This window comes from Spea bombifrons, chromosome 3 (genome assembly GCF_027358695.1).
Source record: "Spea bombifrons isolate aSpeBom1 chromosome 3, aSpeBom1.2.pri, whole genome shotgun sequence".
In the NCBI taxonomy this organism is placed as follows: Eukaryota; Metazoa; Chordata; class Amphibia; order Anura; family Pelobatidae; genus Spea; species Spea bombifrons.
In genome coordinates this window covers 86,065,551-86,085,469 of record NC_071089.1, presented here as the reverse complement: position 1 = coordinate 86,085,469, position 19,919 = coordinate 86,065,551, and the positions used below count along the sequence as shown (strand labels likewise).

Here is a 19,919-nt window from a genome sequence, read left to right as displayed (position 1 = left end):
TGAACAGGTAATAATGAAGGAAAACTATTTTGGCAGAGAACATGCTGTAGCTACACTATTCACTCCTGTCCAAAACACATTTACATAAAGGGAATGCACTGAAATAAAATAAAAAAACAATTGGACCAGGAAAATGATGCAGATATCATGTAAACGCGGCTGTGCCAAACAACCTGTTGGCTGTATGGGGAATTGCAAGTGCATGAACTACTATTCATTGATGCACTTAATCGGTATAATAGAAATTATTGTATCATAGACCCTGAGAAAAGTATTGTGTCCCTTTTTTAAAGTAGGTACATTTAGTGTGCGCTCCCCAGAAATTGACCTAATGAAGTCTAGAACACGATCTTTACATTTGGAGAAATTAACAACCTGCTTGCTGATACCGGCAATCCTGCCATCCCCGTAATCCCTGCTAATAGCAGACAGAGCACACATCCCTGCATACACTTCATCAAACTAATGCACAACATCTGTAACTTGGCTGGGATGTGGGAAGCCCGTGGCAACTTACAATTTTCAGTTAATTATTAACAAAATGTTTTGTTCAATCTGCTGTATGGCTTATAAAAATAAGGTGACAGATGACAGTATTTTCCACGTTTAATGTAACTTTAAAAAGGGAGGTGTGTTACTTTTCCAGGTAACTATTTGCACTTTTTACTTCTTTTAATGTAGGATCACTTGTGTTAAACTTACTTTTTAGGCAGTTCAATATGATCAAAAGCACGAGTTTCTCTGTAACTACCAAGAGGTCTTGGAACGTGGATCTTCCAGACTGGATCTTCCCCGGCCTACTCATTCACAAAATGTATTTGTTCACCAATAGACCTATACGGTTTTACTCCTACATAAGTGATAACTTGGGAACAACAGTATAGATGACAAAATAATTTTGTGGGGGGTGTACCACTGCAGATGGAGTCATTCACCCACACTTGTGGGGGGGGACCCCTAAATACTGTATTTCAAATGTATAACACATATAGGTCAAAAAGTTAGCGTCGGACTATGCTCACACACCAACATGAACTGTGATCTTTTTATTTATAAAACAGGTAACAAACGTGTAGCTCCTCACTAGTAATAAAATGAGCTCACTGCTGACCTCATATAAATGATGTAATACATAGAGCAGTATTGTACAATGTACCAAAGCCATATAAGTCACAGTTACAATAGCATTTTGTTGATAGATATCTCAGGCTTGGCAATGGAAAAGATTTAATATGCGGGTTCCTGAGTTACTGAAGCCAATTCTGGTTTAAAACTGCTGTAGGCCGTTCTGAGGTGTCAAAGAAGACGAAAGCATGAACATTCTGAAACAAGACTGGTCAACCAGACTGGTAAATGTCCATATAATATAAATGTAGATCAGACAGATAAATCTATTATGAATATGGCACCAGTATTCCTTTTACATATGAACTGCAAACTAGTAACATACTATACTTTTTAAATAAACTGTATGTAAAAATACATACAAGAGAGACTTCCTGGATAGGTGTGATGTCACAGGTGCACGTGACAGCTGCTGTCTATAATCCGTGCAATGATAAACGCTCACATGATACTAGTCATTACAATAAACATCCAGGAGCACTAATCAAGATGTTTGAATGCTCATTGTTTCTGATTGCTGGCTTCCATATTGATTGCAGGTTTATTTGTGGCCCTTAGATTTATAGACAGACTATGTTATATGTAGTGATGTGATTGGTCACTTACAATTCCCTGATTTAAAACATGAGGTAGGTGGTTAAACAGACATTGTTGCAAATATTAGAATATGGCTGCACTGAGACATATACCAAACAAGAGGCCTCAATGTATATAAATCTTGTCAGATATAGCACCAGGCAAATGTGTCATAATTTGCATCCTAAGCCACCAGTAATAATCCATGGGATGATAGCGTGTGTACGGAGTTGCCGCAGTCAGAGCGTGAGTGACATCATTTATCACTGGTGATGTGTCTGTTGAGCCACTGTTGCAGTATGTGTTCATCCGGGATATTTTCTCATCAAAGTACTCTCTTCCATAATCCTTCTTCACCTTCTCAGGTAGCTCTGCCCACATCTTATCTCCAATGGCTTTGATTTTTTCAGGACTATACAGGCTGGTGGCAGCAATGAAATTCCCCGGCTCCACCACACTGACCTTCACGCCAAGTGGGTGCATCTCATAGCGAAGGCAGTCTGAGAATGCTTCCACACCAAACTTTGTGATGCAGTAAGGGGAGCGAGCAGGGTTTGCCATGCGACCCAGCATGCTGCTGATGTTCACGACACGACCTGAGGAGACACAACTCAATAAGAAGTGCACACCGGTGCATACACCAGCAGTGCCGGAGTAATGCACTCTCTTTTTTAGTTAAGAGTAACTTTTCAGAAGACTAGCCTCATTGCAATGTGGGATAAGAATCCACTGTTCTGAATGGAGGACTTCTTGATACTAAACACATGTTGAGGGATGTTTTCTTTAAAATAGTGTTAATTACTAGAAAGTCAATCATACCACCTGAGGAGATCTCCGAGGTCATGAAAGATTAGATAAATGTGCTGGCTCAATAAAAAAAGCATCAACTTTAACTAAAGACTCAATTTTTTCTTGGCCTAATATAGAAATAGCCATTTTTCTTACTAAAAAGTTAACCAATTTAACAACTCAGTCATGCAATTTGGCACTAGCTGAAAACGGAATCTTAAGAAACAGGATGAGCGCCATCTTGTAGCTTATCCACCATCTCTAACCTACATGACGATTTAATGTATCTGATTTCCATAGCACAAATCTAGCTTCGGAGCAATAGCATGCTAGCTTTAGATGAATCCAATAAATATGTACTTAGGCATGATACATTCTTATGGGTAAAACAGATCATTCTGCAGTAACATCTCTGTGTTACATACAGTAATACCTCACTATCTAGCTTATTTATTCATAGCAGCCATTAAATAAACCACTCTTTAGGTAGTCGTTGTCTTATTAAAATCTGATTTTAAAGCAAAAGTAAATGCATCTGTACCTTTGGCCCTGCGGATGAGGGGAAGACAAGCTTTGGTTACACGAACTGTGCCCCACAGATTAACTTCAGCAACCTCTTTGTAGGTCTCCATGCTAGTGAATTCCACTTCTCCGAAGGTGGAGATACCAGCATTGTTAACAACACCCCATAAACCTGATGAAGAAAGAAAAACAAGACAAATAGCGTGGATTAGCATTTACACGCACAACAAAACATTTATTTCCCCAAGCAAATAAGCCTTGGGCACCAATACAATAATCATGAGAGCATGAAGAGATGAGACCCATACAACAAGAAAAAAAAAAGACAAAAAAATATTTAAAAACAAAACTATTTTAATTAAATGGAGGAAGAACGCTCCAATCAAGTATTTAAAAGAAAATGCTGTCATACACCTGACAGCATAATATTAGAAGTGTACCGCATTTGAAGCACTCTTTATAACCACTCACCCTTTTCGGGGTCCTTCAAGTTATCTCGAATGATCTCTACAGCCTTCTCCACCTCCTCTTGCTTCACAACATTAAGCTGAACAGTTTTCATCCTATCACTGTTCAAGTTGTCCAGTTCTTTCACGCCTGCATCTCCCTTGTCCTATACATTGATGATTAGGTAGTTAGTTATGCTTTAAGGCTCATTTAACATCTGATTTAACACAGATGACAGAACACAACAACAAGAAAAATCTAACATGCTTCCAGAGACGTTAATGAAAACTACTAATCTTACATATGTTGACGAGGAATAGCCCTCAAACAAAATGCACAGAATAATTGTCACATAGTGAGAAGGCAAATGAGATGTAAAATTTGAGGGAAATGTTACTTGCTGAAGCAAACACTACTTTTACACTTCAATATCTGCCTTGTATCATGATGTAGGGCAGGCATGTCCAAACTTTTTTCGAAGAGTGCCAGATTTGATGAAGTGAACATGTGCGAGGGCCGACCATTTTGCCTGACATTTTCTGAACCATTAAAATTAAATGCAAATTAACTATTTTATGCAAAGTTTATTGAAAACGGCATACCACTTCTATCCCTTTCTCACTATCTCCCCTCCCTACCCCCTTCTCACAATCTCCCCTCTCCCTCCCCTTCTCACAATCTCCCCACTCCCTCCCTACCCCCCTTCTCACAATCTCCCCTCTCCCTCCCTACCCCCTACTCACAATCTCCCCTCTTCCTCCCTACCCCTCCTTCTCACAATCTCCCCTCTTCCTCCCTACCCCTCCTTCTCACAATCCCCCCTCTTCCTCCCTACCCCTCCTTCTCACAATCCCCCCTCTTCCTCCCTACCCCTCCTTCTCACAATCTCCCCTCTTCCTCCCTACCCCTCCTTCTCACAATCTCCCCTCTTTCTCCCTACCCCTCCTTCTCACAATCTCCCCTCTTCCTCCTTACCCCTCCTTCTCACAATCTCCCCTCTTCCTCCCTACCCCTCCTTCTCACAATCTCCCCTCTTCCTCCCTACCCCTCCTTCTCACAATCTCCCCTCTTCCTCCCTACCCCTCCTTCTCACAATCTCCCCTCTTCCTCCCTACCCCTCCTTCTCACAATCACCCGTCTCCCTCCCTACCCCCTTCTCACAATTTCCCCTCTCCCTCCCTACCCTTCTCACGATCTACCCTCTCCCTCCCTACCCCCTTCTAACGATCTACCCTCTCCCTCCCTACCCCCCTTCTCACGATCTACCCTCTCCCCCCCCCCTTCTCACGATCTACCCTCTCCCTCCCTCCCTACCCCCCCTTCTCATGATCTACCCACTCCCTCCCTACTCCCCTTTGTAGGTCACTTACTGTCAACTCCTGTGTTGGGAGCGTGAGGCGTTTGTCTCGGGTGCCGGCGCTTCACTGCTGAGTGCCGGCATATGACGTCATATGCTGGCGCTCAGCGTGAAGCACCGGCACTCGAGACAAACACCTCACGCTTCCAACACTGCACTGTGGGCAGCGCAGAGGCAGGCGGCGGTGGCAGCGACGGCGAGCAGAGGAGTCCTGGATTTCTGTCAGTCAGGGGGGCCCAAGAGGTGCCGAGCGGTCGTTTTCAGCAACCGCTCGGCACCCCTTGGGCCCCACTGACTGGCAGAACTCCAGGGCCCGGTCGCAGTCGTGACCCCGGTAGTTCCGCCACTGCCTACAATTTCTTCATCAGATGCCCTTGTGGCTGTGTGTGCCGGCGCAGGGAGAAGGAAAGCCCAAATCTAGCGACGTCCGAGATCGCAAGATTTGGGCTTTCCTTCTCCCTGCGCCAGCACACACAGCCACAAGGGCATCTGATGAAGAAATTGTGTAGGGGAGGGCAGGGGCGTACCTAGAGTATTTGGCACCCGGGGCGGATCCTGTATGTGGCACCCCCCCCCACACACACTTTAAAACTACCTGGCCGAAACTGAATATGACCCCCCCCACACACCATAAAAAAATCTAACACTTTTATTTAAAGTAACACACCAAAATAGGACAAAACAATTAAATAACAATATATATATATATATATATATATATATATAATTGTTAACAGCAATCACATTCCTATCATGCCCAGGCATACCCAGATTCCAGGAGGCACTCGCAGACTTGGCATGATAGGAGTATGATTGCCTTATCTACCCCTTCTCGCTCCCTTCTGCCCTATCTACCCCTTCTCACTCCCTTCTCCCTATCTACCCCTCCTAACTATCTACCCTCTCCCTCTTTGAAGTTCACTTAACTTTCAGGAGTCCTGCGGTGGGGGTGCAAGGCCTCGGTCTCCCAGCTCTGCCACTGTATGGAACAGTATAGAGTGATGGGAGTTATGATGTACTTTAGAGCATAATTATATAATGAAAAATAGATTGGAAATGGTACAGCATAACACCCATCACTCTCACACATTTACCAATCCACACGCACATACCAATCCACACGCACATACCAATCCACATGCACATACCAATCCACACGCACATACCAATCCACACACATATACTAATCCACACACATACACCAATCCACACACACATACACCAATCCACACACACATACCAATCCACACACATACACCAATCCACACACATACACCAATCCACACACATACACCAATCCACACACATACACCAATCCACACACGTACCAATCCACACACGTACCAATCCACACACATACACCAATCCACACACATACACCAATCCACTCTCACTGTATGCTTTCCTACCTTTCCTCTTTTCTCCTTACAGCTCCTTTTCCTGCTCTTCGCTCCTCTTCTTCTTCAGTTCTTCCTTCTTCTTCCGAGGGCACGGGGTTCAGAGGGCACGGACAGCGGTGGGCGCGGCTTCAGTGTTGTGCGCCGGGATCTGACAACAAACCCCAGCTGTTGCCGAGCGGATCGCAAGGGAGCGGTATCGGAGGTCTTTAACAGACCTCCGGCTCCCTTGAGTGATTTTAAGCCAGGTTCAAGGGAAATCCTTGAACCGGCTTAAAATCACTCAAGGGAGCCGGTGGTCTGTTAAAGACCTCCGATACCGCTCCCTTGCGAGCCTGCTCCTCCAGCGGCGGACATTACTGTCCGTCTCTGGAGGGGAGCCGGCAAGTTGCCACCCCTCTGATGAGCGGCACCCGGTGCGGACCGCCCCCCGCTAGGTACGCTACTGGGGGAGGGTTAGATTTCAACCCTGTTTAAAGTTACTGTAGACGAGGGTTGAAATCTAACCCTCCCCTACACAATTTCTTCATCCGATGCCCCTGTGACTGTGTGTGCCGGCGCAGGGAGAAGGAAAGCCCAGATCTCGCGCTTTCCTTCTCCCTGCGCCGGCTGATGACGCCAAGTCCCGTGGCTCACCTGGGGGCCGTATCAGTCCGGAACGCGGGCCGCAATTGGCCCGCGGGCCGGACTTTGGACATGCCTGATGTAGGGGGTAACTGAAATGAATCTAGAAGACAGATGTCATGAGTGTTGGGGGTCCTAAATCTACTGAGGATCCATCCTAGAGAATGGCCTTTCTACGGTCATGATAAAAGTAAAACTTTTTACAGTTGTGGCCATTAATCCATACCTCTTTTGTTGACATGGTAGCACAATGTCCTTAAAGGCCAACGATGAGAAAAACCCATCTCCTAAACATAAGGGTGCATCATCACAACACGTAAAGTAATGAGCTCCTTTTATCTGAAATCTACAGCTGTCAATGGCAAATGTACACCCCATCATAGCTTCATTTGGTGAGCGTGTCATTATTTGTGAACGAAGGTCACTGCGTACAAGCTCCTTTCTTTTATTACCTTTAGGAGACATCCAGCAAACACAGTGAAACCTTTATCGTGTAGGTGCTTAGCCAGGCTAAACCCGAATCCTGAATCACATCCTGTTACAAGTACTGCTTTATTTCCCTAAAAACATGAGAAGACAATAAAAAATTGCATTTCTAGAAAGTATACCTCAAATAATGCTTGACGTTACTATTTTTTTTTTTATATTACATACGTCAGCAGCCTGACTTGCATAAGCACGTCTTCCGGTTGGCGTTACATAGATGGTGGACAATGTCTTCAGAACCCTACAGGGAGATGCATGTTATGGACGTACATTAAACACTGCATTCGCCATCATGAATCAAGGGTTCAAAGAGAATATATGCTTAAACGCCAATACTTTTTCATTCACCTTTAGCATCCACTTTTTTTTGGATCCATTTCACTTATTTTGTACTTTAGAACTTGGAAAAGCCCCTCAACAAACCAGAGCTCTAGAGGTCATCACACTAGATCCTATTTCATAATTCAAGCAAATTAAAGCTTTTTAAATGCATTTGTGTTGTCATACTTTATTCTATTTATTTATGATGTTCACAAGAACAACAAGGATCAAAGACACCTGGATGTTTTTCCGCCACTCTTGGCACGATGCAATGGGGTGTTATATTACTTGTAGGCTGGTAAAACTTTCCATTCCTGCCAGTGTTCGAGATAAGAATACCGGCAGCCTCCAGACAGCTCTGGAACTGGTGTTCTGAGTTTCTAATTATGCTTTTTATTATTGTGTAAATGTTACTGCCAGGGTATGACATCCAGATTACTTCACCGCTTCACCCGCTCACTGCAGCCAGCACACTGTGCCCCCTCATCAAGCTGATGCGTGGAAGATTGGGCTGTCTAGAGACAACATGGTCTCCCCAGCAATGCCATTACATTTGAAGGCAGCCTCAGTACTAACACTGCAAGGAGGAGCTGTAAGTGTAAGAGACACTCCGCTGTGATCAGGAACACAAAGGACACTGCATGATTGACAGGGTGAATTGAGTGAGAAGTGTGGACAGGAACTCAACAGACATGACAATGACATCCGCTGTCCCTCTCCTTACAGGGAGATCCTAGTGCTTTACAAATACCCCGTGTAGACTTTAGCCATGTGTACTGCGCCCCAAAAATAGCAGCGCAAAAAGAAAAACTTAGAAAAAGTCATAAAAATATTACCCAACCCAAAGGTATATGGCATATGCAACCCACAAGCTTCCCCTGGAGTAACACGGCCCTCTATATTTTCTAACATTTGTAAGCCTGGCTTAACTATTATGGATTGAGTTCGAAAACAGGCAATGATTTCTACGCAAAGACTGCTTTCACTTTAAGGCAGGCCCTGCAATAAGGTCAAACCTGATCAGATCTCACCCGGTAGCAGAAACAGACTCTTCCAATATACATACCTCCAGTGATCTGCGCGACCTTGCAGCTGGAGCGTCCGCAGGGGAAGGTGACAGCAGGTTTTAGCAGCCAGCATTGTTCAGAGTGACAAATGCAATTCACCTCGACTTCTACAAAACAAACAACCTGTCTAAGAATGGAAAGCGGTACCTGCTCTACAGATAATCGACGGACTGCAACTCATCGACAACTCGGGGGGACGGACTTTAATTAGACTGTCGATTGTTTGAGAGTTACGTTGGGAAGAATAATCACGCAGATCTTTAGAAAAAGGAAGATCAAATACTCTGGTATAGGATACACATGATGTGGGTTTTACACATACAACATGTAAATAACATTTCAGAAACATAGAATTTCACAGCAAATAAAAGTTCAGCCCACTGAGCATATAGTGTTATATATTGAACGTGTCTCACGTATGCTTTAAGACCAACCCACCCGGCAAACCTGTACTGGCTTAGGATGATGGTAGTTGTCCATAAACTGGAGGTTAACCCCACCCAAGCTGTCATACAGAGCGTTGACCAATATGGTATATCAGTCTGTAGCGCTATAGGTGGTGTGAGCGATAAACCTGCCTACTTCCAGTACCTGGAATGTCTCTCCCGTAGAGTAAAGCAGGATCGATGCCACAAGGTTACTCATTAATCCAGCTGTCAGAGCACTCAATGATACATCGTAACACATTAGCGCTTCATTCATACAGTATGTGCGGGTATTCTACACACCAATGCTTTATACCCATATCTGCCTGCGCGCACAACACAGCATGTATATATCCCGTATACAAGCATACGTGTGCAAACACCACTGCGCTACTCGCCATCCCAGACTAGCGGTTAGCGGCAACAAGCACGGTATACGGGCTGTCCATGCAGTTCTGCGCTCCTATGTATTAAAAAACTCACGAGTCCCCTGCCTCCCTTACCTGATCCTGTCTGCAGCCGGTCCTGCCCTTGACTGGCTCAGTGGCGGCTGAAGTTTTGGACAGGAGGGGGGCAGCATGTTCCCTCGGAAGTGACCTGCTGTCCTCGGCTCCTCCCTTCCCAATACTAAGACGCTGGCCCCCGCCTCCTCCCTTCCCAATACTAAGACGCTGGCCCCCGGCTCCTCCCTTCCCCATGCTAAGAAGCTGGCCCCCGCCTCCTCCCTTCCCTATACTAAGACGCTGGCCCTCGGCTCCTCCCTTCCCCATACTAGGAAGCTGGCCCCCGGCTCCTCCCTTCCCCATACTAAGAAGCTGGCCCCCGGCTCCTCCATTCCCCATACTAAGAAGCTGGCCCCCCGGCTCCTCCCTTCCCTATACCGAGACGCTGGCCCCCGGCTCCTCCCTTCCCTATGCTAAGCTGCTGGCCCCCGGCTCCTCCCTTCCCAATACTGAGATGCTGGCCCCCGCCTCCTCCCTTCCCAATACTAAGACGCTGGCCCCCGCCTCCTCCCTTCCCAATACTAAGACGCTGGCCCCCGCCTCCTCCCTTCCCTATACTGGGATGCTGGCCCCCGCCTCCTCCCTTCCCAATACTAAGACGCTGGCCCCCGCCTCCTCCCTTCCCAATACTAAGACGCTGGCCCCCGCCTCCTCCCTTCCCTATACTAAGACGCTGGCCCTCGGCTCCTCCCTTCCCCATACTAAGAAGCTGGCCCCCGGCTCCTCCCTTCCCTATATTAAGACGCTGGCCCCCGGCTCCTCCCTTCCCCATACTAAGAAGCTGGCCCCCCGGCTCCTCCCTTCCCTATACCGAGATGCTGGCCCCCGGCTCCTCCCTTCCCTATGCTAAGCTGCTGGCCCCCGGCTCCTCCCTTCCCTATACTGAGATGCTGGCCCCCGGCTCCTCTCTTCCCTATGCTAAGCCGCTGGTCCCTGGCTCCTCCCTTCCCTATGCTAGGCTGCTGGCCCCCGGCTCCTCCCTTCCCTATGCTAGGCTGCTGGCCCCCGGCTCTTCTCTTCCCTATACTAAGCCGCTGGTCCCCGGCTCCTCCCTTCCTTCCTTATACGAAGCCGCTGGCCCCCGGCTCCTCCCTTCCCTATGCTAAGCAGCTGGCCCTCTGCTCCTCCCCTCCTCATATTAAGCTGCCCCTGGCTCCCTGCAAGCTGTCATACAGAGCGCTGACCAAAATGGTATAGCAGTCAGTAGCGGGTCCTGGCTCCCCGGCTCCTCCTCTCCCTATGTTAAGCAGCTTCTCGGCTCCTCCCCTCCACATATTATGCTACTGCCCCCTGGCTCCCCGGTCCCACCCCTCCTCATATTATGCTGCCGCCCTGGCCCATCCCCTCCTTATATTAAGCCTCCCCCCCTGCATTAACCTGTTGAACACTCCGTCTCCTCCTCTCGCTGTATTAAGCTGCTGCCCCCCGGCTGGCAGTAGGCAGAGCGGAGGCATGGGGCTGTCAGCGGCACGGATCAGGGCCTGCCTGCTGGTATGCCTGTCTCTTGGCCTCACGCTGGTTCTGGGCTTCGGGCTCCCGGAGGCTCTGAAGCTGTTCTTCAGTCTGTTGGGGTTCCCTTGTGAGAACGCGTCACACGGCATTGTCCTGCTGTACTTTGTGTTTGTGCTGTGTGTGGCAGTGCCATCCATGCCAAGGGGCACCCTACCAGTGAGTAATGCTGTTACCCTCTGTTCACAATGCAATGGCTTGCCAGCTGCAACGTGATACACCCCATGAATATCTATACTACATGCTTTCCAAATGTAATTTTTAAATACATTTATATTTTTAAAGTGGAAGAATAAAGCTAAAAACCATTTAGTGCCTCAGTGTCTTCTGCTACTTATTACTTAAGCTCATTAGTGTTCTGCTTTCATCATTGATGGCTGATGGGTGTTGTAGTCACACAAGAGATGGTCAATTGTTATACCGCAGAGGTCCCAAAAATGTATTTAACGTTACATATTTTTCTGTGTTGAGTGACCCATTAATCGGAAAATCGCTCCTTGGCCACCAGAAAAGTGCCAATCTTCTTTTAAAAGAGAACAAGCAGCCCAACCAGATAATAGTAATTTCATATCATGTTTTATCCTGATTCTGGGTTTTTTAGGGGAAGTCTGATACAAAAAAAACACCTTTCTGTTCGATTTCACCGCAAATCGCTATGGAGATGAGTCACTCTGTTTGTCTAGTAGATTAGGCCATGACAACGGCTAAAACACATTCATATGACTAATTCTTATGCAAAAACTAGAACTGATATACCGGTAAGTAAAGAAAATAAATGATTACATTTAACTTTCTTGAGTTATTTCTTTGTTTTTTTTGGTGTGATTTTCAGTCATGTAGGCGGAGGTCCCCACACCATTGACATGTTTGAGGTGGGTGGTTGGGTGTTATTATATTTACTATGAAGTACAAAGATGTCGGTAACGTTTCTTTTTCTGCTTTCTAGGTACAGGGTAAAGAGGTGCTGATCACGGGCTGTGACACAGGATTTGGGTTTGCTTTGGCAAAACACTTGCACAAATTAGGATTTACAGTATTTGCTGGTTGTCTGTTGAAGGTGAGTGCAAGAACAGGAATACGTTTTCAAAATATCTCCAAGCTAACCCCAGTCCGAAGGCTGGTGATAACACACCAGATGAGAGATTTTAAGTATTGCTTGTGTATTAAGAAGTGAAATGGTTCAGTTCTAGAAGGATGTAAAATCCTTGAGTATCAGGTTGGAGACCCCAATCTGATGCCATCCTTTTCAACAAGGACTTTCTTTGTAATTGATAAACTTGAATTGAAGTTAGGTATGTTTTCAAACATCATTCTTCCTTCAATGTGTGTATGGCTAGAGCTCAAGAAGCAGGTAAGAAACTTTTTAGACTGTTTTTCATTGATTGATGTGCATGTAATCCTCCACTTCTTTGGGAATCAAGTTGTCTGTTATTATCTGTCAGTGAGAATAGAAAAGTCTTTCCCAAACTGTTCCCACAAAGTTGGAAGCCTAACATTCTCGTCCAACGTCAGTGCCTGACCTCACAAATGCTTTACTGGATGAATGGGCCACAATTCCCACAGAAACACTCCAAAATCCTGAAGAAAGCATGCAAAGAGGGGACTAACTACATATTAATGTCTCTTGATTTAGAATATGATATCACAAAACTCCCTATTGGTGTAACGGCCAGGTGTCCAATAACATTTGTCCATAGAGTGTGTGTGTGTGTGTGTATATAATATGTTACACAAATCCTTTTTTTACAATCAGGAAACCGTGTTTAAAGTGTCTGCAAGTTTAAGGCTCAGATTAAATTTGCTCTGTGCTTTCCACCAAACTACCAATTAAGAAACTACAAATGTTGGAGTCTATTGGAGCAGAAAAACTGCTTAGGCAGTTCTGGTAATCAGTAACAATGTTGTAGACGTATCAACTAATCCAGATTAAATTTGTTTTATTCATTTAAAGGGACAATACTAAGTAATGCCTAGTATTCAAATCCGGTTTTCCTGTTTTGTGTGCAATACATTTATATTAATGCATTGCTGATCCTTTTAAATATGTTGTGGATGCAGGCATGATCCTTTGCAAGACACCAGAACTAATCAGTGATCTGCATATGTTTTTAATATTTTCAGGATAAAAATGGAGATGGCGCCCGGGAATTGGAAAGCGTTCAGTCTGAGCGCCTGAGAGTAGTTCAGATGGATGTATGCAGTGAGAAAGAGGTTGCTAGAGCACTAGAATTTGTAAGAAAGCACCTCAAAGACCCAGAGAAAGGTGGTTAATGCATGTTACATATTGTCACTCTGTAATTTCATGTATGTTTACATTAGCAGCAGGTCAATTTTTATATCTCGTCAAATGCTTTCTTAAATTAAACATCAACCAAGGTCACGATGGAATGGTAACAGAAGTGAATGTGTAGTTCCGTGCCTCAAACATATGCAGTCTTTTGATATATTTAAAAAAGGTTATGCTACTTAATATACATACTACATATTATTTATATCATTTTGTTTTAAAATGTGCTGATCCTAATGTAAAACATTCCAGAGGCATAATGGTCACAAACATGGCAAAAGCCTACTGTGCCTTGGCTATAGAAGACAATGTCTACCCAACCCATATTTTGACGCATAGATCAGATACAAAAACCCTCCTAATTTCGTCAGGTAAACTTATTTTAAAAATCTTCTTCTTCTCTCCAGGTCTGTGGGGTTTAGTAAATAATGCTGGGATATCTACCTTTGGTGAGGTGGAATTTACAAGCATAGAAAAATATAAAGAGGTGGCAGATGTGAACCTTTGGGGAACGATACGGGTAACGAAAGCATTCTTGCCACTAATACGGCGTGCAAAAGGTGAGTACTGTGGTACGTGATGATGGTTTTGGGGGTATAGTGTATGTATGGTCTATAAATGTTTTATCTTTGGGGGTAATCCTGATAATCTTTACAACAGGAAAAAGACTAGGTAGAAGCTGCTGGCATGTATTGGGTTAACACAGCCTTTGTGGGACATACAGTCTGCCATTCCTGTGATGTTACACTTTGCATATTTTCTGGTTGAATGTCCCGCCACTCGTACACTCTGTACATGTATAAGTGGCTTTTTTTTTGTTTTGTTGTCATGGGTGTTAAATCAGGTTAAAAAATGGACCTTTGAGCGAAGGACCTACTTTAAAATCATTAACTTGCATAAAAGTGTGTTTTTTATTTTTTTTTTTTGTTTGTTTTTTTTACATAAATTAAAACTTTATTATTTCAGTTGTTCAGGGGTGAGCATGAGTGAAATGTTTTGGCCGGTGGGGGGGCAAGCCCGTCCAGTGGCAAATGTACATATTTTGCACACTAACACACAGTCATGCTACAAACATATGTACACTAACTCACACTCAAGCATATACAGCCATGCTAAAGCACACAGTCATGTTCACACTCCCACACACGTACCTCTCTAAATCTCACTCTCTGCCTGCATTGCTCCGTAATGCTTACACTCTCTCCCTCCCATTGCCTCCTTACCTACCTGAGAATTTAGGAGCGCCCTTGAATATGTTAAACTCCTGCAGGTGCTCATGGTGTCGGGGGTTATCTAAAATATGGCACTCCTTGGAGGTTTATTTATTGACAGATGTCTGGTGCAGGGCCGGCCCAAGACATAATGCCGCCTGGGGCGAAGTTTAAAATAGCGCCCCCCCCATCATCTACCCTTCCCCTCCCTCCCTATTATCTACACTTACTCTCCATATTACCTACCCTATCCCCCCCCTTGTACTTACCTTTCAGCAGTCCTGCGGCGAGCCTCCCTGCTCGGTCTCGGTGCCAGCGCCGGCTTGTAATGCTGAGCGGCGGAAATGATGTCATCTTCCGGCGATCAGAATTACAAGCCGGCACCGAGACCAAGCTAGAGGGCTCCCAGAGGAGAGAGAGGGGCGCCGAGCGGGTACTGGCAACTTGGTAAGCGAAAACCACTCGGCACCCTCTCTCTCTTCCGCTTTAAAAAAAAAAAAAAAAAAAAGGGGCTTGGGGTGGCAAAGTGCCGCCCCTTCAAAAGTGCCGCCTGGGGGAATTGCCCCACTCTGCTCCATGGTAGGGCCGGGCCTGGTCTGGTGTTAAATGTACGATGGATAACTAAATCTATTAGGTTGTTTGATCTAAAAGTTCCACTGTGAACTGGAGGAAAAGGTCATGCTAATTCAATCACATCAGTAGAAAGCAAAACACTTCCCAGCAAATGGTGAACTGCATCAGGGAACCTGAAAGTCACCCAAAACTGAATTACGCTTGGATTAAGTATTTTTAATCTCCCTAAATCCCAGACTTTGCAGGGTTTAAAAGATTAATTTATTCATACAAAATAACATCTTCCTAATACAACATATTTAAACAACCAATTTATCATTTTTTTTCTTTGTTCTTAAACCCCAAAAGTGATATTTCATTGGGAGACCTCTTACTGAATTGTAATAAAAAAAATTTGGACCAGTACAGTTGTCGTATTAGATACAAAATGTTTTATATTTTTCCCAGCAAGCTTGTAGCTCACCTCTTACAGTCTACTTCAATGGGAGCGATTTCTAGCTCTATAATGTCTATACTTATGCCTAGGGTATTTGTTGGGTATGTGATCACTCAATAATATAGTGTTTTTACAAAATGAGGCATTACTAAAGCCATAACAGTTTTATAACATTTACTAGATGTGTGGGAGATATTAATTATGTGTGCAGACACTGAAGCATTGAAAGGGTCAGTATAATGCCCCTACCTCACCAAAACAAAATACATATTAAAGTACTTTTCTATGTGTTCCTTAAAAATAAATAATAAAATATCCTATGATTCTTGCTAATGATTGGCTATATCAAGCAGCCAGTGGGTGGAAGGAAAGAGCTCTTAAATCAACATGTGCATTGGGGTCTCCTGTGATGTTCTAGAGCCAGCGCCAGCCAAGTTTGCCTTCATATACTTTCTTAATGTGAAGGCTTCCATCATATCCTTTTGGCCAACACCTTTATACTCATTCAGGAAAGATACCGGTGCACTTTTTGCATTGTTTTGCATACCCATTGCTGTTTTTGTTAATTTTTTTCATTTTCCCCTTGAGGCCGTGTGGTTTGCATGGCAAGCATGCTTGGAAGAATGGGTAGCCCATCCCGGTCTGGCTACTGTGTATCTAAATATGGAGTGGAAGCCTTCTCTGACTGCCTGAGACAGGAAATGTACAGATGGGGAGTCAAGGTTATTTCCATCGAGCCTGGAAACTATATCGCTGCCACTGGAATTTTCACCAGAGACAGCGTAGAAAGGCGAGGCGCAGAGATGTGGGAAAAAGCATCAGACGTTGTGCGAGAGGATTATGGGGAATCTCATTTCACGCAGCTAGTCTCCAGTATGAAATCCTTTGTGAGCTCAGGCTCAAAAGACATGAATGATGTTCTTGATGCTATTACAGATGCCCTTTGTTCAAAATACCCGTATACACGGTACAACCCCACGGAAACCTATTGGTGGATAAAACTCCAAATTATGACACACCTGCCAACAGCCATTGCAGACCGGCTTTATACACGCTGAAAAAAGAAATGTGAAATTACTACTGTTCAAATAGTGATTCACATATAAAGTGTAAGGTTAGACTTCTATAACTCATAGAAGAAAAAGTGTTTGAATATGAAATGTAGTGTGATAAACCTGATTTGGGTTCAGATGTCCTGCTTAGAAGGACCGCTGACTGGTTTTATAAAGAGCTTGTTAGTCTGTCTCTTTATCTTCTCCATACACCAAATGGTACTTCTGGAAGATATTCACAAAACTCATGTATCCACGCGTTAAACAGTCTGCTTTTTGCCTAGGTAAACATTTCATCTGTATGCATTAGCCATAACAAACATGTGCTCTGTTTTATAGAACATGAATATGAAAGAGGAAAATAAATGAAGTAAATAAAATCACGCTTCTTTATTCAGCTGCTCAGCCAGGGCAGGTGTTCCTTAACAATTTGCACTATTTAAAGCGGGATCTCCAATGAAATTGGTTACATTTCATTGATTATTAGAGAAAAGGAACTAGTCATAGGGCTGCAGCAAAGCAAGAATTCTAATACCACTCATTCACGTGCTCTGGTACTCTTGCCTGTGTTCATCATAAGTACTTTTCACAGTAAAACAGTACTAATCAAAATATACCCAGTGCAGCTTACATATTATGCCATGTAGTATTATATTGCAATTGCTTTCATTTTGCTATGCGTTTCACAATTTATCGGATACACTATAATTGTATATCTTATTTTTGGGTTACAAACACAGCTATGACCTGACACACCTTGCAGGAAATGTACCGTATATAGGCAAGCACTTGGATCAAATCAGGCATGCTATAGTAATGATTAAGATATCTATTAAACAGCTGATGACTAACAATGTCAACCCCCCAGGGCAATGCCAGGAGACAGTAACCCCCAGGGCACAGGCCAGGTAGACAATAACTTTCAACAAAGAAAAAGTGTCATGTGATCTTTTGGAACCTCTCCTCCATAAAAGGTATATCACCTTACACTAGACTCCTTCTCTTGGATCAATATGGCCTTATCCTTTTTCATTTTGTGTATGTAACAGGGCTAACATTTTTAAATTAAATGTACTGGCATGTTCAGATAAAGCAACAACATTTGATATGAAACAAAAATCTTTCATGTAATTATTTTGAAGATTATGCAGAAACATCATTAAAGCTGTGAAACATTTACTTGCATTTTTTTTTTGCATTGAGATTCTTTGCATGATTTCACTATTGTCTCCGTTTTAATGCGATACAATAATGTTAATTGGAGATATTTAGTTAAAACCAACGGGAATACTTTACCTCCAGGGCGCTGAGATGTCATATGTGGTAGCACTCAGGCTTCACTTGTAAAATCAAAAGCTAGGGAGAATGCATATGCTACAGATGAAATAAAACACACCCCTCCCAAATGTTTGAGTTAGTTGAAGGACCAAACATACATTACGGTCTGGGTAGCTGGTTCTAAGATGTTCCCAGATATGGTGACCATATTGGCCATTTTCCAGGACACATATATATTTAACACGTTGCTGACCAGCGCATTTATATAGCAGTGACAATTTAAGCAGCGCTTCTTACAATACATATATTCAGAGGATATGACAAAACTGGAATTGACTGTGAAAAGCCATATTGACCCATTGTCCGGCAGAGCTGGCTAGATCCTCAACGGGTCGGCCTGGGGCTGTCCGGGAAAGTTAGGTGGGTATTAGATCGGTTCTGCTCCACGGTCTTTGGAGTCTCTTATAATTTGGGCAACGTGGCACTCTGTACCAAGGCCCATAGTCTGTAGAGAGGAGACTGCCTCTCAGGCCCCTCCAGAAACCCAGGCTTCCATGACAGTCCCCTAGCCCAATTGTCCCTACAAGGGTAGCGCTCACCCGGCCAAACTCTGCCTCTCCCGATGAGCATACCAGCCGCTGGACAGCAGGGCCGACTGCCCCTTCTCCCTGGAGTGTACTCAGCCGCTGGGGAGCGATGCCGCCTGCACCCCCTCCCTGGTGCTCCTGCTGCCACTGGGGAGATGGGGCGACTGTGCCGTCACCAATGACCTGTACCCCGCCAAACGTTGCTTCCTCCTCCCTATGGCCACAGGGACACCAGCGATTAACCCCTTCACCGCCAGACAAGACCAGTGTTACAGCGAGAAGAGAGGACGCTGCTGCAACAGAGCTTCTCTGCCTCTGTGGCTAGCCGAAGATGAGCTACACAGGGTGGCTATTGTCCTGAAAGGGACAATAAGTGATCATAGCAGAAGCCACAGCTCTTCGGGAACCTCGGCGGCACTGTAGTATACGGAAGTATAGCAAAACAGCGCTCTACCGCCCTGATAAGGGCAGCACTGAGGCTTACGTCAATAACAAAACAAGACTCGTGTTGAGGTTAAACAGGAACTCTTTATTTGGGAAACACATGGGCTTATATATGTTAGGTGAGAAACAAATCATAAATCATGTCCCGCCTAGCCCAGACAGTCCGGCGCCACACTTAGGCCACAGAGCCCCACAATGTCCGAATAAACTTAGCCACCATTCTCGGGGTGATCCCAAGGGGGAGCTGGCGATCCCAGGGTACCGATGGATAGCTTGGGGTCCTGAGGGTATACTGTCCAAAAAGCGACGCAAACGGCAGAAGGGACCCCGAGCGGCAACAAGTTTCCCCAGGACGGACCGCGAGATAGCCTGTGTTGCGTACAGCTGGCTGATCTCCGCTCTCCTGGCTGTCCCAGCAACCGGGGATCTGTAGGAGGCTCCCTCTCCGAACCACCCGTGGTCCGTACCCCACCCCCCCGTGGGTTAACTCCATGAAAGGGGCGTCTCCAGTGGGGTTAATGGTGTCCAGGCTATACAAGGTTATGTGTCCATGGGCAGGGCACGTGGAAAATGGACAGGGCAGTACATGAGGGGAACAAAAAGCATAACAATAATCACACCTATACTGAGATATACAGAAATCCATCAATAGCTACTATAAACGGCACTTACTAACCCTGGGCCGTCACACGTATATTAAGTGATGATGGCCCTGAGAAAAAAATGACACGGTCACTCTACTGTAGCGCTGGGCATAAATTAACCCACTGTGCCAATTTAAAACTTTTATCTGCTCTTAAAACGGTGCCTTATATTACAAGGGAAAGCGTATTAAAATTCAGGGCAATGTCTCTAAAACCTTTACCATTATAGATTTACAATCCACATCAAGCGCTTATTTAA

The 19,919-nt window shown here is 44.7% G+C and overlaps 2 protein-coding genes and 1 long non-coding RNA gene across 3 annotated transcripts; 2 read left to right on the top strand and 1 right to left on the bottom strand.

Annotated features, from left to right (window-relative positions):
- Positions 1 to 1,033: 1,033 nt before the first annotated feature.
- Positions 1,034 to 9,747, bottom strand: BDH1 (3-hydroxybutyrate dehydrogenase 1). The gene is made up of 7 exons (XM_053459594.1): positions 9,640 to 9,747; positions 8,711 to 8,818; positions 7,492 to 7,564; positions 7,290 to 7,397; positions 3,484 to 3,625; positions 3,032 to 3,184; positions 1,034 to 2,297 (listed from the first exon to the last, which is right to left on the bottom strand). Exons 2-7 carry the CDS (start codon positions 8,782 to 8,784, stop codon positions 1,828 to 1,830), a joined length of 1,020 nt encoding a protein of 339 aa, XP_053315569.1. The 5' UTR covers positions 8,785 to 8,818; positions 9,640 to 9,747; the 3' UTR covers positions 1,034 to 1,827.
- Positions 9,748 to 11,007: 1,260 nt separating this feature from the next.
- On the top strand, positions 11,008 to 16,722 carry LOC128483395 (D-beta-hydroxybutyrate dehydrogenase, mitochondrial-like). Its single transcript, XM_053459593.1, has 5 exons — positions 11,008 to 11,307; positions 12,095 to 12,205; positions 13,270 to 13,411; positions 13,843 to 13,995; positions 16,244 to 16,722. The coding sequence occupies exons 1-5, from the start codon at positions 11,092 to 11,094 to the stop codon at positions 16,711 to 16,713; spliced, it is 1,092 nt and encodes a 363-aa protein (XP_053315568.1). The 5' UTR covers positions 11,008 to 11,091; the 3' UTR covers positions 16,714 to 16,722.
- A 693-nt stretch (positions 16,723 to 17,415) lies between these two features.
- On the top strand, positions 17,416 to 17,892 carry LOC128483398 (uncharacterized). The gene is made up of 2 exons (XR_008351065.1): positions 17,416 to 17,645; positions 17,682 to 17,892. It is a non-coding gene; the product is annotated as an uncharacterized LOC128483398 (long non-coding RNA).
- The last annotated feature ends 2,027 nt before the right edge of the window (positions 17,893 to 19,919 follow it).